Source organism: Lichenostomus cassidix, chromosome 10 (genome assembly GCF_008360975.1).
Source record: "Lichenostomus cassidix isolate B80296 chromosome 10, HeHo_3.0, whole genome shotgun sequence".
Classification (NCBI taxonomy): Eukaryota; Metazoa; Chordata; class Aves; order Passeriformes; family Meliphagidae; genus Lichenostomus; species Lichenostomus cassidix.
Window position 1 is genome coordinate 14,030,125 of NC_139491.1, and position 19,149 is coordinate 14,049,273.

General features: G+C 40.4%; 2 protein-coding genes across 2 annotated transcripts in view; one reads left to right on the top strand and one right to left on the bottom strand.

Annotated features, from left to right (window-relative positions):
* MYO1E (myosin IE) overlaps positions 1–19,149 on the bottom strand; it is a 107,783-nt gene that overhangs the window by 83,243 nt on the left and 5,391 nt on the right. The window lies entirely within an intron of this gene.
* Positions 494–17,660, top strand: FAM81A (family with sequence similarity 81 member A). The gene is made up of 10 exons (XM_085070767.1): positions 494–626; positions 2,592–2,978; positions 4,203–4,270; positions 5,525–5,798; positions 6,577–6,695; positions 11,793–11,922; positions 13,060–13,166; positions 14,231–14,366; positions 14,744–14,939; positions 15,349–17,660. The coding sequence occupies exons 3-10, from the start codon at positions 4,224–4,226 to the stop codon at positions 15,486–15,488; spliced, it is 1,149 nt and encodes a 382-aa protein (XP_084926893.1). The 5' UTR covers positions 494–626; positions 2,592–2,978; positions 4,203–4,223; the 3' UTR covers positions 15,489–17,660.

Sequence of the window (19,149 nt, forward strand, 5' to 3'; positions counted from 1 at the left end):
AACATTTCCCACTGATTTTAATAGTCTTGCATTCTGACAGGATTTGATATACGCTCTGGAAAAACCCAGGCTTTCAGTCACACTCTCGGCTCCTTTGCACCACTAGAAACTCAGAGTCACGGCTGTTTGTCACCACCGAACTTTCTGTCTGGAGGCAGGCGTTTGCTGCCGCGGGAGGCGCAGGCACGGCCCCCGCTCCGTCCCCAGCGCTCGCCCCCCGTGCCGCAGGGAGCGCCGCTGTGTGCGGGGCCCTCCCGGTCCCTCCCTGCTTCCCAAGGATCGGGCAGTGCCATGAAATAGCTGCGAGGAGGGGGCGATGCGAAGGGCTCCCCCCGCCCCGGGCGGCAGCGCGTTCCCATGGTGACGGCGTCCTGGCAACAGCTCCCGCTCCCGCAGCCCGGCCTGCGGCGGCCGCCCCGCTCCCATCCGCTCCCATCCCATCCGCTCCGCTCCGCGCAGCCGGCCGGGAGGGCGGGCGGACGGACCCCGGCCGCGCACCGGCGGGCACGGCGCTTGGGAACGGCCGCTCCCGCGGCGGCAGCGCGCTCGGAGCGGAGCGGGGCTCGGCCGGCGGCGGGGATGCGCGGGAGCGGCGGGCAGCCCTGCCCTGCCCTGAGCCAGCACCGGTGAGTGAGCGCAGAGGCTGTCCCGGCTCCGTCCCTCCGTGTTGCATGGCCATAGAGTGGTGTCTGCACCGTGCTGTCCTGTCGGCTGTCGTACACCCCGTGTCCCCGCAACCTTCGCCGCGCCCACCGGTGACCCCCGCACGGCGGGGCAGGGACCGCCGGGCGGCCGAGCCGCGGGCAGGACGGGCAGGACAGGGCAGGGTAGAGTGCTCGGCCTGGCGCAGGCGGGGCTCCGGCGCGATCCCCCCGCTCACGGCGGCTCGGCACGGGCCAGCCCCGGGGCCGATGGCACCTTTTTCTCCAGAGGGCCCTTGGCCAGGCTCGGAACCCCCCTGGCCAGGCTCGGAGCCCCGGGCACGCTCACCGCGCTGCCGGCGGTCCCTCCGGCGCCCACCGCACAGCGCGTGTTCACAAGTGCCACAGCCGTGCACGGGGGGTCGGCACGGAGGGTCGGCACGGGGCTGGCTCTCCCTGGCGCTGCCGGGGTCTGACCCATGTCTTTGCTGAGCCCCAGCACAGGGACTTTCTCACTTACTCCGAAGCGTTGCCCCAAAGCACTTCAGAGTAACACTGGGAAGGATCTGGCGGCTGCCGGGGTGGTGCCGTCACACGCTCCCTGTGCAGCAACCAAAGCGGTTTCTATTTTAAGAATAAAAGAGTGATTAAAGTGTTTGCCTAGGCAGGTATTTCAGTCTGCTTTGATTCCCGTGTGACTTGTGGCAAGTCACATAGCCCGCCCCGTGCTTCACTTCCCTAACAGAAGGAAATTATATTTTCAGGGATAATAATGCTTCCTACCCCACAGGCATATTGTCAGCATGAAAAACACTCCAAGGTGCGCAGACATTACAGCATTAGATGCAGGTTATCATGGAAGATGGGGTACTGAACACTACAGATGTGATTATCCTTCAAAAAGGAGAAGTGCAGATCCTGCAGAAAATAAACATGCAAAGCAGTCTGAGAAGTGGGGAAGGGATGTCACAGCACAAGCAGCAAGGAGTGAACTGCGCATTGCTAGAAGTGCCCCTTCACCATGTCCCGTGGATGATTTCTTTTTTCCAAGCTTTTACACATCTAATATTAGTGATTTAAAGAAAGAATAAGGAAGTACTCCACATTTGTATGGAAAACCTGCCTTAAGTATCAAGTGAACTGTTATTTTTGGCAATCAGACATATAATTTATGAATAGGAAAAGACTTTTATCTTGTCCATGTGACAAGTATATTTGGAATATTCAGTAACTTAAATCAGTCGACCCAAATTTACTGGATTAATATATCATGACTTAAATTGCTATAGCAGTATCAAGCAGGAAACATCATTAAAAATAAGTACCTGTAACCAGTATTTAAACTGGTATCTAACTTGACCCCAGTTTACTGCCATTAAAAGAGCCATGTGAAATTATACTCCTCTGAATCTAAGCATCAGAACATCTTATGTTTTCTATCTAGTACTCTAAGTTGGTATTACACACACTCACAGAAAAGGAATTTGTCATTAGTTCTGACACATATTTGTTTATTGCAAATATCTCCAAACTGCAGGAAAGTTTTGTACAACTGCTGAACAAGGTCTTAAATCCTTTCTGGCTGTTGGAACAGATCAAGAAATCTGATATCTGATGATGAGATACTTCACTGTGTACTGAACAAAGTGCTTAAGCTAGCAATAACGAATGAGAAGTTCATCTGTGTAACTTTGGTTTCATATCCACACTTTCTTCAGATATTTGCATGTAGCTGCATTTCTTATGGTAGTCTGGCAGGAAAAGTTAAGACTTCAAGCAAACCTATGCTTAGTTTGCTGCAAACATTATTTTCCAATTGATAATAAATGGATACTGAAAGCCGTAAGGCTAAAACACTGTTCGGCTGGTTATTATAAAGTGTATTTCACTAAATTTCAATAAGATGCTGCCAGATGTACGGACTTTGATATTTCTTCTTTGTTTTTCTAGGTAGCATCCAGTGCTTTGCTGCTGTGGTATGCATAACTCTTCTTAAATCAGTGGGATCATTCCTGTGTTTACAGCTAAATTGTGCTTAAAAGCTTCAGTGCATCAAGATCACTAAAATGTGTTAAGGCCCAGAGGTCTCAGGCTCCCTGAGAACTGGGTGCCTGGTGGTGTGACCTGGGGCAATCTGGAGGTGTGACCAGGAAGGACCCCTCACAGAGTGCTGACATTGCTTAAAAAGCCAACTGGGAACAACGAATGTAAGGAACAGACTGCAGAACTGGACATTCAGTGTCTGTGCAGGACTTTGAATGCAGAAGTCTCCACAATGATCCCCAGCTCTTATACTGTGCTTTTTACTTATAGCCATGCAAGAACTTAAACACGGAGGTAGGTATGGTTATCTCTCTTACATATAGGGAAACTGAGTCACTGCGTGCAAATAACTTGTCCAAACTCAATGGGATCAGAGACTGAGCAAAGAATTAAATTCAGACCTTCTGCATTCCTGTCTGGTGTCACTGCTGCTCAGCAACCCAGCTTCTCTTAAAACTGGTTTTTTTTCTAATTTGTAGTTTCCGAAGCACCATGCTATAAATAGAACACACACACTGTGACAATGTTTGCTCTCTGCTTTCAGGCAGTGCTTTCATACATTTCTAAAGCACAAACATGCTTTGCATTTCGAGATCTCAAAGCGTAGCCCTATTGTTTCTTCACTATTGATATTTGACCAGTGTGTTTCCATAACCCTATCTTTTTCAGATTGCACAGGATTTCATCAGCAATTGTGAAATTCTTTTCATACATCAGCCTTTATTTCGCAGTGAGGATTTCAGGTTCCCAAGGAGATCAGGCTCAGACCATACTCATTCCCTTTATATTTAAAAGTGTTTATTTGTTTTATGTAGGGGAGATTAGTTGGATTTGATTGAGGCTAATATCTTTTTCATTAATTTCTGTCAGTGGACAAAACTGCTGAGCCAGGTACTGGTCTCACAGTAAGACACTAAAATATCTTTCTGAAGCTATTTAATAGACCTACTCTGCTGCAATGTCTGTCACAGTCTGGATGGCTATGTCTAAAAATTAAAGCAGGAATTTATATTCTTACCACAGAAGAATTTACTTACAACATAAAGAGTGGTCATTTAGATTTGAATTAACAAAAGATTCATTTTTGATAAACTATGTCACACCTTTTATTGAGGTTTCTGACTACCAATGCTTTAACCTGAAAAACACTTTACCCCTAATAATCTGCTGTCATGGAACACAGAGACCAGTAGAAGACTGGGGACAAGAAGTTTGTTTACCTCTGTCCTGCCAAAACAGTTCTGTGGGTCAACAGCAGATTTCAGTTTCAAGGCTGTCAACCTTGCCTTTTCAAGAGTATAATTTTCACTATAAAAAGCTTTCTAGCAGTTTTTAGTCTTCATTCTTTTGTATCAATTTTTATTTGCATTTATTGCCTTAGCAATATTTGAAAGCCAAGTTCACAGGTGTCAGCATAATATTACACTTTACTTAAAGGTGCACTTAAAGCAGAAGCATTAAGTAATTTCAGTACCAAATATAAACTATTCAATAATTCAATTTGTACTTTTTCAACAGACATAAATTATTGACCAGAGAATGGCCCACCGAAGCCCACTCTTCCCAACTCTTGCCTCTTCTGAAAGGTACAGTCTGGAATATAAAAACTAAAATCTTCATATTGCCGAGTACTGTGTGTCTCTTAGTTCCCTATATATAGTAATGCTCTGACTTAGGACTTTGGCATTAGTGTGCAAAGCAAAATGAAAAACCATAGACATTCAAATCATGGCCAAAATCACAAGTTCTTACTCAGCTTTTACTTAACCATTTCCCAAAGAAATGAAATAGCCTAAAGTGTCACTGACTAGAAGTCCAAGAACACTGTATTTTAGCCAGTGTTCTAATAGCATGGAACGAGTTGTGAAAGACACAGAGCCAAAAGTGACCTTTGTGGGAATCCACATACATCTCCATCAATATCACCATGGTCAAACTGAACTGCTAATTTGGCCCATTTAACAGGAAACATCATGAGAATACACAGTAAATAACAGAGTTCCAAGAAAAAAGATCTTCCAAAGTGGGGTTGAACTTGTATCCTCCCTTTATGATTCTGAAAATGTTGTTATTCTTTACAGAGCATAGTGGCAGGGAAAGGCTGCATGCAGTAGCAGCCCCAATTTTTACTTTCAGCAACCATGAGTTCCACTTCTTTCCGCAGGAGCTATGCATTGCAGAGCACTCTTCACAAATCTAGACAATTATTCAAGGTACACAAATGTAGGTATTTGGAGGGAAATTTAACTTCTAAGACTATGAGAAGCTTGTCATAGTTTTGGTCTTGCCTCAGTTTCTATGCCCACATATGCTCCTGTCCAGTCAGTTCATTGAGGAAAAATCTTCTGTATGGTATTACAGGGTAACTATAGAGACAGAAAAGGGATGGACACAAGCTACTCCTTTTTAATCCTGATCTGCTTTCATTTAATTTACAATACCTACCTTCAACAGTTACAGCTTTGATTAAGCCTGAAAATTGTAAAGACAAATAACATTCTTTTGAAACTCAGCAAGAGGGTTTGAATTTGGATTCTTAATCAAATTATAGTTCTGATTTGTAACTACTTTTATTATGCTAAAATCCTTTCCTTAAGAGCCAATGCTTTTGTAAGCTTCCTGAAAGAGCATGACAAAGAGCCTAACCTGCCTTTGTACAAGATACACAGTAGCCAACACAGCACTACTTATTTGTAGCAGTGGGCACTCTCTCTGTGAGTAGTTTGGGGCTTCTCCCCGGCACTGCCACTACTCAGATAGTATCACACTGTCTCCAGTGCAAAGGCATTGCAGAGTTCTGTGTGAGAACTTAACAATATGTGGATATTGTTTCCCTCTAGACGAGTTCGAAACATCCCTCTGCACAGCCAGGCACTGACAGCAGTCCCGCTGGCATCAGCCAGCCTTGTGGATCAGCTGGAGGACAGAATCCTGAGCCATGAGAAAACAACAGCAGCTCTTGTGGAACACGCTTTCCGCATTAAGGAGGACATTGTTTCCACGCTGCACAGAATGCAGAACAAAGGGGGGGGTGACCGGTTGGCAAGGCAACTCTTGGAAGAACACATCCGAAACATAACGGCGATAGTGAGGCAGCTCAATCGGGACATCGAGGTATGGCAAGAATGTTGCACTGCACTAATGCCATCGCAGCTACCCATTCCTTCTCATTTCCTAACAAAGTTTACCGCAGGATACGTAAAGGTCAGACAAGGTCTGAAGATCCTGTAAGCTTATAAATTGTTTTTACAACTTGAAAAAGTGTTTGCAAATTACATAATTCTTTCGGCGGCTATGAAAATAGCACAGGATATTAGCATATAAACACAGGAGTCTTTGTGGTTCTAATAAACTTGCTTTCAAAAGCTGCACTGGAAAATCTTGAAAAAATGAATTAATGCGGCACTAATACCCAGCTCAACTTCAGTCCAAAGGCTATGCTGTATAAACACTAGGAAATGCCTTAGCTCTATAATAAACTTTCTTTCCCTTCCGACTCACTGACGACACGAAGTAACCAAACCCAACTGCTCATTTTTATGACCTAATCATAGGCAGACACATGACTTCATGTCTGACCTCTGCTGCAGTGAGCAACAGGGGTGTGGTGGGGAAAATGAAAGGAGAAAAAATAATATTTAAGTCTCCATTTCATTGTCAAGTTAAAATTCATACATATTGTGGCATTTGTGTGCAGATTGGACACTCATAATAAGAAATAATAAAATACTTAGAAGATATCTGGTTTAGTACATTACAGACAAAGCTTTTAATAAAGTAATAATAAAATGGTATCTGAGGATACTGAACTACTGAGAAATAATGAGTGACATTTAAAGTGTACATTAAATGTGACATACTGAGTTTTTATTTGCATATGAATGCTCTGTAGATGCTGCAGGAACAGATTCGTGTCAGAGACAATCTCAGCTATGGAACAAATTCTACCCTGAAGAGTCTTGAAATGCGGCAGCTTTCTGGCCTAGGAGATCTTCGGGGAAGAGTTGCAAGGTAAAAGTCACCATGGAACCGTGTTTTGGGGGCTAGCTAATCTTGTTTTAATCCTGAAGTATTAATGATAATGGGTTGAATTCAACTTTGGCAAAATTCCAAGGATAATTTTGCTCTGTGTTTTCAAGAAAATGAATAATAATCCTCTGCATTCCAGTATTATATATTAAATTTGACAATATCACCCTTAGTTCCTAAAATTCCTGATATTAGTTCTAAAAAAATCACTTCCAATTGCCTGGGAATTTGGATTTGGTTCAGCTTTTAAGAAGTACTGTGGTTAGACTCATGTGTCTTTGAAACACGTTAATTAGCACAATTATAAAGGCAGCACGGAACAATCTGCACTTGTGAAGAACAAAATAGTTGCACAATTTTTGCATATATTTTAGAAGTAAAAATCTGCACATTCAGTTAGTGGTTAGCCATATTAAATCCCACATGGGCTACATGACACATAAGGAACAGAAAACTCTACAATAACAGAGTTTTTACAGGCTGCCTGAAGCTCCAGGTTACAATTGTGCAGCCACACAGACTTCAGTTGTGCCATCAACGACACATTTACCAACTCCAGCACAACAACATTTGCTTTGGTGCTTGTAAAGCTGAACACAAAAGACAGAGGATATATACAGCTACAGGAAAAGGACATAACCTGGCCTACAGCTGCTTGGCTCATAACTTTGGTGGAGTTATACTTGTTCTGAATTTGACCTGTTGTTTATATCGTACAGGTAATTTTGCTTTCTTTTTTGCACGTCAGCTGATTTAGTGATAACCTACAACAGCCTACAGAAATAATCAGAGAGGGATTTTCATTGAACTAAGGTTTTCTCATAAATTACTCAATTGTCTGAATCTTCCACCGTAACTTTCATAGCCCATTTTGTAGAAAATACTTTAGAGAGGTTTTAAAAAGAATTAAACATTTAGTAAGTTATGCACTGTCCTTTAGCAAACACAATGAACTAGTTTCTTTTGTCAAATTAGAAAATTAATTGAAAAACATATAGAGAGATACACAGACACATATCTATCCTGCTGAGAAATCCCCCCAAAATGTATATGCTTAGATCTTCCTGCTTCTTTATATAAAAAGTCTACTTTGAGATCATACTACATCCTGAGAGGGACTCTATGTGAAGCAACAATGCTATTGACACATTGAGAAGTAAAATGTGGTGCCTTTGCCCTCAGTCAGGGAAATCAAGAGAAGCAACTCGTGCTGCTGTGGGCGTCACTGCAGGACCCTCTGTGCCCTGAGTACTCGGTGTGGGAGGGTGGGGATGGGCACAGGCAGTGCCAGGGCTTCTTCCTTCATTTCCTTAGGGCACCACCCTTGGACTGTGACTGGGCTGCAATTTAGCTGGCAATTGCATGAGATTATACCCGTGTGCCTTATGTCAGACTGTGTGACGAATGTAGGTTATTTGTATTCATCACCACAAGAGAAGCAGTTTATTGCCTTTTAACTCTTCCCTTCTATATTGCATTCTATGCTTCTATTCAGCATGCACTCTAAAAAAAAAAATCCCTGAAGGAGGGAAAAAGAAATCTTCCTGTTATCAGAAAGCAATTTAAAGCAGTTTCATGAGAGAAAGCTATTTGCCTTTATTTACAAACATATTCTACTTTGAAATTAGTGTTCCAGTGAATAATGATTAATGCATTAGCTAGAGATTGTGGTCAAGATTGTGGTCAAGACAGAGGTTTGTTGTGCCCTTGGCACAGTACAGAAGCTTTCCCTGGGATAAACACTTTCTGATTACTCTAGCCAATATTCCTTATATACAACACACTTTACTCACCTAATGTACTTTTGCCTCTAGTCCTGCTAGCTTTCAGATGAGTTCAGAGTGAAACATTAGAAACATGATCAAGTTACTGTGGGTCACCAGCTTCTTGTGCATCAGCTTTCAGCCACAGCCAAGGTACTATGTGAGGCTCAGGCTCAGTAGCTCTGGGTACTGTGTTTGCTCCAGGCTGGCAATGTCCAGGACAGTGGGAATCAGTTTATACAGTAAATCCCAAAGCCTGAGCCCTTTGTCATATAATAACTTTGGTGTCCATCTTTGGATTCTGGCCGAATTTCAGTTCCAGTAATTACATGCATACTAAACATCCTATTCAAGTTTAATATTGGAGAGAGGGTTGTTCATTTCCTAACACCAACTGTTCTGAAACATGTCAATACATGAACAAACAACTGTCTCATTATTTCTTGAGGGCTGGTGCTTTTAATGGTGGGAACAAGGGATCCCTATATGCACATGCAGTTCTGAAGCACAGCTCCAAACCACATTTCATGCAGCTTCGCAGGAGTGAGATTCCAACCTACCTCACTCCCATCACAGAATCAACTAATACTGCTATCAGAAGATGACTGAATACACATTACAGCTCATATCTCTGGATTCTTTCTCAATAAACACAGTTTATTGATGAATTTGTGAAGTGTTATCACAGCCCTGAATTATTGCTAAAAATCAGCATAATTATTAAGAAAAAAATATTACCTCTAAAATTCAGAAACACATTTAGCAGAAAATTAGACATATGCCAGTAGACCCATTTCTCCAGCCTCCTGTCCCTTATGTTGTCAATTTTATAGAGATTTACCAATCCTTTTCTAGTAACAGTAGATCATGAAATTCATTAGTGTCTTATCATTTATTTAGAGAATTACTTGTGGATAATGAGCATTTGTCTCTTTATCAGGGAAAGTTTAAATACAGCAACCTGCCTGGAATGATAGCAGTAGCTCTTCATAGAAGCTTCCTGAGAGCCGAAACATCCAGAGAAATGGCAACTATGTGTGTTCCAATTGGGCCTATTTTGCACATATAGATGATTTTTTTATGTACATTATAGAACTGATTCATTTCAGACAACCTGGACTCATTACACGTGGGCAGATTTTCCTGCTGCACAGATTATGAGTCTGATTTGTCTGGGCTGCACCACACTGATGAACTCCTCAAGCACAATAAATATGCGGCTCTCTGGCCTGTGCTGTGTGGGAGGTGACACCACGAGGGTGGCTCTAGGCTCCCTGCCCCAGGCCAGCACAGTCCACCAGCTCTGCTGCTCTTGCACCCATTGGACATTCCCCCTTGCTTTTCACTACCTGTTCTCCATCTACTTCTTTTTCCCTGAAACACTGGCATTTCAATTGAAACATCTCCTGTTGTAATGAAACAGGAGCATTAAAAGCTGTCTCCATACCATTACAGCATATGCACATAGCATCCAGCTGCAGAGCACTGGCACAGCTCTCAGCTTTATCTATGCCCTAGTGATACTGAATGGAACAGCTACTTGTCTTTTGATTTCTTTGAACACTAATATTTTCTTCCAGGTCAAAACTAATCAGGTGTTGGCAAGTGTGTACAACAGATATAGAAGATAAGCCAAAATGATCTGATCTATGCATACCAGGCGGACATTCAACCACATAGTCAGAATTTTAATGTTTCAGTTACCATGGAACTACATGAACCCTTTGACCATGTAGCTGAATTCCACGAAGAAGAAAAATGCTCTGTGATTAAAGCCAAAACACTAATTTACTTTAAAAACAATTACGGTGCTTGCTGTTTACATTTGCTTCAGTAGTTTCAAAGCTGTTGCTTTTTATATTTTCTGCCATGTCTCAGAGAAACAAAACTAACCATTTTTTGGAGCCCACAACTTTTGGTGACTAGATGCAAGATGATTTCATTCCTCTGATTCTCTCTGATCACAACTACATGGAGAGACTTGGCTCCTCTCATCTTTCTAAAGAAACTGCCTGATTGTGAGACCTACAAGTTGTTCACTGCTATGTAAGCCTTAGCTGGGCTCCCTGCAGATATTACTAATGGGTCTCACAAAGCTGAACTGCTACACTAGAAATTAATTTTCACAAGCTTTATAATGTCTATGTATTATTTTACATTACAGATTATTTTCATATTGAAACCATACCATAATAATAAGCAGATGCTCCATTTGTCATTTTAGCTGTGACTTTCCCTTCATGTTTAATGATAATGGCAGTTCCTGTAATCGAGGTGATGAAAATGCATGTTGAAATGAAAGCCTTTGAATTGAAATGTGACTAAAAAGATGACAAACTGTGTCATTGGTTTAGGTAATGACTTAACATGCCTCAGCTTGTTCCATTTTACTGCCTTTTTCTCCCTCAAATTGTAACTGCTGTCTGTTCCTCAGCAGTTTCCTAGATCAAATTTGGTAACATTGATGATTACATATTTCCCTTAGCAAAAAAAATACATATGAGTCATACTTCACAGAGGTCTTACTCCTGAAATCACAGTACTCATATTTTTACAGCTCACTTATTGCCCTTACTGCATTACTGTAGGTGAAATCCACCTGATCAAATTATTTTTGAAATCTGGTACAAAACACACGTTCTATAGCATATTTATCCTGAAAATGTTACAGCATCAAGAAATGTTCCAATGTGAAGAAAGGAAACAATAATTATAAATAATTATTATGTTCCAGGACTTCATTTTATAGTATTTTCTGAGACAAAATTGCCATTGCTTCCAACTACAATTTATTTATTTGCTTAAATTTATTTACCTAAATAAAGAATAAGAAACATAAAATTTGCCCCACATTGCTAACTACACATATTAGCTCTATACTACTATTTCACAAATAAGCATGCAAAGCTATAATAATGAAAAAATGGCCCTCAGTTATTTAGACTTCTAATCATGTAGGTGAAATCACACACACCTTTTCAGATACCTTCTGGAGTATGACAAAAGACGCGGAAATGAAATTCTGCATCTTTGCATTTCTGATGTGACTTCCCTGAGTGATAACACAGCCTACCCATACCATGTCAGTGCCAAGAAAAATGGAATGTGGATATCAGACTACTTGATCTTGAGGCCTATTTGGGAGCACTTTGCTGAATACTCTGAGATATGTTACCATTCTTGCAGTCTCATAGGGCATTGCTTCCCTAGCCAGCCAGAAATTTCACGGAAGTGGCCCGTATAAAATGGATAATTTAAAAAGCCTGGACCTTTTGTTCCATTTGGCTGGTGCTTTGTTTTTTATCTATTCAAACAGGTGTGATGCTGGGTTAGCCAGGCTGTCTGCAGAGCATAAAATTACGTATGAAAGACTTCAGAGTCTAAGTAAAGACCAACACACCTCCAAGCTGATCTTAGAATCTAAAATCAAAGAGGCAGAAATACAGGTATGGTATTTAGACCAAGGCAATCTCTGTACAGGTAAGAGTTCTAGTCTAACTCACACAGACTCCATTACTGTTAATTATTATCCTGGGAGGTCACAGATTTATAAATGGAGAGGTGTATCAGCTCACAGTCCTTATTACTCTCACTATGGGTACATAGCTGCATTACTGTACTGCTCTAACCAAAAAAGGTCCCTAATTTTGGCCTTCAGAATGCAGTGTAGAAGAGTTTAGTATGTAAAGGCACAAGCTCAACAAAATGACAACAAAGCAAGCATCAGTGTCCTTCCCTGTATGTTTTGGCCTTCCCAGGATGATTCTATATGTATTTGAACACAATTTGTGAAGGTGTGCAAAAGAGAACAGGCTTTGGGTTCTGTGAATCCATTAATCTGTCTGTCAGGTTTCTCTTCCATTGGGTTTGAGAATGGAAGTGAGCTCTAGATACAAGCAGAGACTTGGAAATATGAAGAATCTTTTTTCCTTAATGTCACATCTCAAGGCCTTTCCCTTTTCTTGGTCAACAAAAGTATTTTACATCTTCATTTGGGGGTAGGTAAATGGTTAAAATCCCCTTTGCCTTTCTCAGAAGTCTCAGTGTATTTCATTAGCATGACAGGAGCACGTTTTCATTTATCTTGTAATGAACCAGAACAGTATGCTTTGAGAAAGTGGGATGATTGCTTTGGTGAGAAATATTTTCTTCTAGTAATGACCTGTCCCCAGTTAAACCCAGCACTTCTGTCACTGCAATGGTCATTATACACAAAATGATGGAGCACATCCCTCAGTATTGGTGGAGTGGTTTGGAATTTGTTTATTCTGATTATGTGGCAACTTGGAGAAGTATGGATCACGCAAATTCAGCTGTCTCAAGGGGGAGCAGGCAGAGGTTTTCAAGGCAAAACAATTCACATTATTTAAGGCAAAAAAATTTACAGTATTCAAAATGTTGATACTTTCCTATTGAGAGAGAGTATGTTTTCATGATAAAGTAAAATATGCAAATCCAATAACTTTTGAAATTATAGTAAAAGTGAGCTCTCTGTAAGACCTCCTCTACTGTTTTGAAAACATTCCAAATGAAGCTGTGATGAAATGCTGTTGAAAAATAGTAAATTTGGAATTCTGTTTCAGATTTCTCATCTGCTGAGCAGAGTAGAGCAATCAATAATGCAACAAGAAGCAAAGCTTAAGATTGCCTACAAAGAGAGCAACCAACAGCTGCAAGTCCTGGACACAAAGTAAGTGCCTGGGAAGCCTTGCTGCTGCACCTTGGGAGCAGGGCTTCAGTTTTCCCATCTGACTGTTGTAATCTTCAGGTCTACAAAAGCAGGAACCTCTCTAAATATGGGTGTTTGCTTCACGGATATTACAAAAGCACAATGGTCTGTCAAAAGGGACTTGCTTTCACCAAGCATTCTGCCCCAAATGTGGTTAGGTAATTCTGAAAAGTTCATTAAGTCCTAATTAAGTACTCAGGCAGAACTTGTATTAAAGGACACAACTGAGGATTCCAGTAAGAGCAGCCTGGTGCCTTTCTGCAAGAGCTGTACAAAGCAATGAATGCTGGAGGTGGCTGTCCAGAGCAGGGGAAAAGGTTCAGCTGAAGCAAGCACGAAGCAAAGCACAGCACTCCCTGAGTGTTACTGCTTTAAATTGGCTTCAAACATTAGTATAACTGAAATACCTAAATTATTAATGGTAAGATACTGTGTACTACCAGACATTACATGGGGACATTATATTCAGTTCAGATGTTAACTCCTCTCCAGGTATTTCACTCAGTAGCAGTCCTGGTATAAGCCATCCACATCCTTATTTCTTATTGCTGTCCTCATGCAATCCAGATTTCAAATATTCACTGGAGAAAACAGTTTCACTGGCACAATTGGTTGCTGTAGAGTTGAGGTGGGTACAGGCAATGTAATTGGGGCTACAGGAGCCAGCATTGTCACCAAAGTAAGTGGCTACCTAATCTTTGTTCAGATTTAAGATGTATTACAAAGTTTATAATCTGAATGGATGACCATATTCTTTTTTCAATGTCACAATGAATTTTCATCTACTATGCTTCAACTTTTGTGATGTGTTTCATATAAATTTGTTGTGCTCTTTCACCTTTATTTTCTAAATGTATGTTACCTTATCAGTTTAATAGCCTTAAAATTCAAAAGCTCACCTTAATGAGGTGTGAAGAATGTATTGAATTGCCAGTTTGTGTTTTTATGAACATGTCCATTAACAAGACGCTGCTGAACAACCAGTTCTGCTCTTTCACATCTGCTCATTTCTATTGTGCCCCTAGATTAAAAGATGCTGTTGAGGAGCTCACCAGTCAGATTTTGTCTGCACGGAGCTGGCTGGAACAGGAACACGGAAAGACTGAAAAAGAGCTTGTGCAAAAAATCGACCAACTCTCACTGACTTTCAAGGAAAGCACTGTAAGTTTTATGAAAATGTCCTATAATACTTCTCAGGAAGCATTCAAAAGCATTATTAATAACTAAGACGATGTAACTGAGATATTATTTGAGGGAGATTTTCAGACTGCCTCAGTATTTGCATAAGTATTTTCATTAATATCAAGTGTAACACTCCCACAACCTGAGAATCTTTGAATTACTCTGGTCACTGCTAAACAGATCAGTATTTTAACCTACACTAATCCATCCGGTTAAAATCATTTTAGGAAAAATTATAATTCCTTACATTTTTGAACTGATAAAGATGATTAATCAATATCTATTTCATATTTCTAAAAGGCCACTGTCATTTCACATGCAGAGTGAATCAATAAAATTCTTTTTCTTGGCTCCAGGAAATGAGTGAGAGAGGTATTGAGATGAAATTCAACCAAATGGCAGAGAAAATTGAGAGAATAGAAGAAATGCAGAAGATAACCATGGATGCACACGAAGCAAAACAGACTGAAGAAAAGATAAATATTCGCATTGTGAAACTTCAAAATGAGATAAATGAAGATATAAAAGAAATGAAAGCTGAAGTTAATGCTGGTAGGACCAGAGTTATCAAGTCCTTTATTCTGAATTGTGGTAACAGTGATCAACTCATACTAATATACAAAATGTCTCTGCTTGTATCAAAGTAGTTTGAATTCTTTTGGGGCAGATGAAATGGCTACACCTGCAGCATCAAGGATGATTTTCACTAAGTGTGAAAAGCACAGCAATAAGGGGTGACATCTTAACAAGCTCAGAAATTCTCTCTCCAGAGCAGGTACAGCCATGGCTTGGCTGTCCTCAGGGCATTTTTGCCATCAGCACAGAATTACATCTTACTTTTCTTCAGAATTTTGCAGTGTTCTTAGTGCAAAGCAGAGTGTTATGGAAGTGCATTCTGATAGCAGTGATGTGATACTCTTGCTCTTCATGCTGAACTAATGTCATTCTCCCCTGCAATTAGGGTTTGCAGCTATCTATGAGAGCATTGGGTCTCTACGGCAAGTTCTAGAAGCAAAAATGAAGCTGGACAGAGATGAACTCCAGAAGCAGATCCACCAAATGAAGCAGGAGGTGCCAAGATGGGGAGAGGCTGGACCATGACTGCAAGATGTTGTCTGGGAGATGAGTGTTTACCTGGCTAAGGAGGCAGACCCTAGTGTTGTTCCAGTCTGTAATGCCAATTACCTGCATGTTCCAAATGCCATGATGCTGCTGCTGCTGCCGCTGCTGCACAGTGTTTGCTCACAGCAGTAAATGCAAGCTCTTCATGGATAACTGGCAATGAGCCTTCGGAGCTCAGGTGTTGCTTTGCCACTGCACTACTCCAGTTTCTGTGAGGAAATTAGGCACTCTGTAAAACTGGAGTAATACACTGGTGAAGATGGCACCTAGGCTGCTAAAGGCATTCCAGTTTTGCAGGCTTGATCAGGCAGCTACATGCTTTTATATATAAGCACCTGCACCCCTCCCCCTTAAAAAAAAGTTGCAAGTTGCTATCATTTGCTTCATATGAATTTGGAAATGTTCTCCACTTTGATACAAATTACTTAGCTGAAATCAATGGACATTTTTACAGTGACTTTCTATACTACTGACATCCTGGGAAGACAGAATTGGCACTAAACAGACTGATCTCCAAAATCTAGACACCACCAGAAAATCTTTGTTTAAGTTTGCAAATATCCTCTGTGTGTGAAAACTAAGTAGTGTTACATAATGTAGTTGTAGACTAAGATGATTCATTAACAACATAAGAAACTTAACTTACATGGTCTTAAATATTGTAACCTTTTAAAATTAATAATCAAGGGGAGTTGACACAAGGTAAAAGATGTATATAGAGTATTTTTTACTGGGCATGTGTTCCTGTGATTTGCTTCATTACATTGATAAAAACTTAGAAAGGTTTGAAAACTAGAGAAGGTGATATCTAACCTAGTCTGGAGATTGTAATGTAAAATAAAATGCAGTTTATGATCTCCTTAGAAATTTTCATTAAAGTAAAAAAACCTGATTCATCCTATTTAAGTAGACTTTAATAATTTAGCAGACTCAAATTGCTAATTGCATTCACATTACTTTCAGATAATAATTTCCATTCCCAGAAGACATTACATAATGAAAATCAGCACCCATGTAGTGTATTAATCTAGACAGAAAAAAATATATATATTGTTTTTACTTCTTCATTCAGAGCATGATATATTGCCCCTCATGTTTGTAAGCCATGCAGGATTAAACCCTCATGAAGAATAAAATATTTTATCCTGCATCCTATTAATTTATACTATTAACAGTAATTAATATACAAAAATAATATTAATTCACAGATTTTACATTACTGGTAACCTAAATAAATTAATAGAATGTCTCTATACTGTCCTTAATGGACCTTTCTTTCATCTAGTATTGGAAAAATATATTTTTAGTTGGAAAATCAGTGGCAAATATCTCATCACTTCCATGAAAGACAGTTTGGCCCACAGAGTAACCATATTTAAAACAAACAAAGAATAAAAATAAACTGCTCCAAAAACTTACAGTCATTAACTTCAGTAAGTCAGTGTAGTGTGCAAAAATCAACAAAATGCACACATCTTCACATTTTTACAGGATTATCACCTAAGTCCATATTTACTTCCTATACAGTTGAAAGTAACTCAAAGTCTCAAAGATACATGAAGCTTTTGCAGCTCTGGCTTCCAATGCTCTCTGATACAAACCACGAATACCAGAGGTAGTTTTGTTGTCACCCATGTCCCGTGAACTATATCTACAATGGCAGCTAAGGGGAAAGCCCAGTTCCCTAAACAGAGACAATTAAACACTTGTAGATATTTCTCAAGAATTGCCTTCAAAATTCAATCTTACTTCATGTGTGTATTCTTATCTATTCTTAAATATTTAGCCATGTGCAGTGGAAAAGCTATCACAGGTGTTTTATTAAAAAAAAAAAAAAAGAAAATAACAAAGAAAGAAACAAGAACAGACAGACCAAAACCAGAATATTTTTTTAATTCTGTAATTGGACGTCTGTAACTGAGAGAATCTGGTATGAAATGAAGAGCACAGAGGGAATCAGAGAAACAATTTATACAGGACTTTAATAAAATGTTTCTCTTGTAAAACTCTTGTGTGATTGATCCAGATATAAAACAACACATGAAACCCTATCCAATTTTACTTTTTATGTTTTAAAAATGTTTTTTCCTAAATCCCAGCTAAAGCAAATAACTAAAAGCTCAAATAAAATAATGTGCAACCTCCTGCCAAGCAGTGTCTTCAAACTCTAAAGCACCAAGTGGAGGGAAACACAGGTCAACCATGTCTTGCCTGCATAGTCGGCCAGGGAGTGCTCATATGTGATCAGTGAGTCCTTCAAGGGAGAATTTAGAGTCCCTTCTGAGGATTAGAGTACCCTCTGATCATCTTAATGTGTTATGGCAAAATCCTCTCCTCAGACACAGCATCCCCTCAGGCTCAGGGGAACAACTGTGAAGCCACAAGGGCAATGCCACACACACTGGGCTATGGAAGCTTGATTTTGCCAAATGGAAACTGATTCTGAAAGCTGACCTGCAGAGATGCTGTAAAGCCAAATAGAAGGAAACAGCAGTACTTGAAAGCAGAGCTGCCCCCTCTTTTTTCCTTCCATGCTGGTGTCCAATGGGATTCCTGTGTTCCAGTCCTTCAGGGACACCAAGGGCTTTTGATGGTGGAAATAATGTGCTTTGTTTGTTCAGCACAAGTGCTCATGCTATAAGTCTCTGTTGCATGCACCAAGTGCAAGTCTGCCACGCCCTCAAAAGGAAAAAGATAGTGAGGCAGCGTTTATATGGATGGCACTCGAGCAAACAAAACAAGACTTGGGAAAGCATAATAGTAGATGTGCATAAAATATTATTTAAATCACAAAGTTCCCTGACACAGCCCTAAACTCGCTGAAGGAGGGACTGGGAGGAGCCTTAGGAAGTCATCTGCTCCACTTCTCCACTTTGAAATAGATCCAACTCTACCTCAAAAATTTGCCACAGACACTTGTGTCCTTGAGTCACTTGCTTATAACAATCTTTCAAGAGTAAACCATTGATTAATGCAGGCTATTCCATTGCTTAAAGAAGATTGCCCTGCAACCCAAACACCTAAACTAAATAGATTCTTGATAGGGCAAGACACAATGGCCTTAAATTTCAAGCACAGAGGACACAAAACTTAATTTGTTACATTCTTTGCTGCATGTACGTTAGTTTTTAAAGACAATTTGTGTGCAACAGAAGATTCAAATGAAGTTTCACAGGGATATTTGCCCAATATTTCTTAACATTTTTCCTCTTCCTACATCCATAAAAAAAACACCAAACCAGCAACAGCAAACCCAAAGAAACCACCACCACAAAACCCCCAAAACAGCCAAAAGCAGAGCACTTGCTCTCATGAAGTTTTAGAATCTTTCTTTTGTCAGCTATTTCACGTGCATGAGGCTTAAACCCCTTGCAGTGTGCAGACCATAGTATTCAGTCAGCTCTGTTGCACATACTGAGTGTCAAAAGTTAAACTCATTGGAAAATGTTTAACTGGGGTACATGACTTTTACATTAGCATGTGATAACACAGTAGAACTATAGTACTGTGCAGTGAGGGACTTGACTGGAATTAGAATTATGTCAGTAATTACTGAGCAATTGTGCTGTTTATACTCATTAAACAAACCAAAGGAATGGCACAAGTTAGAAGGTAAAAGGATAACCCTAACTTCAACATG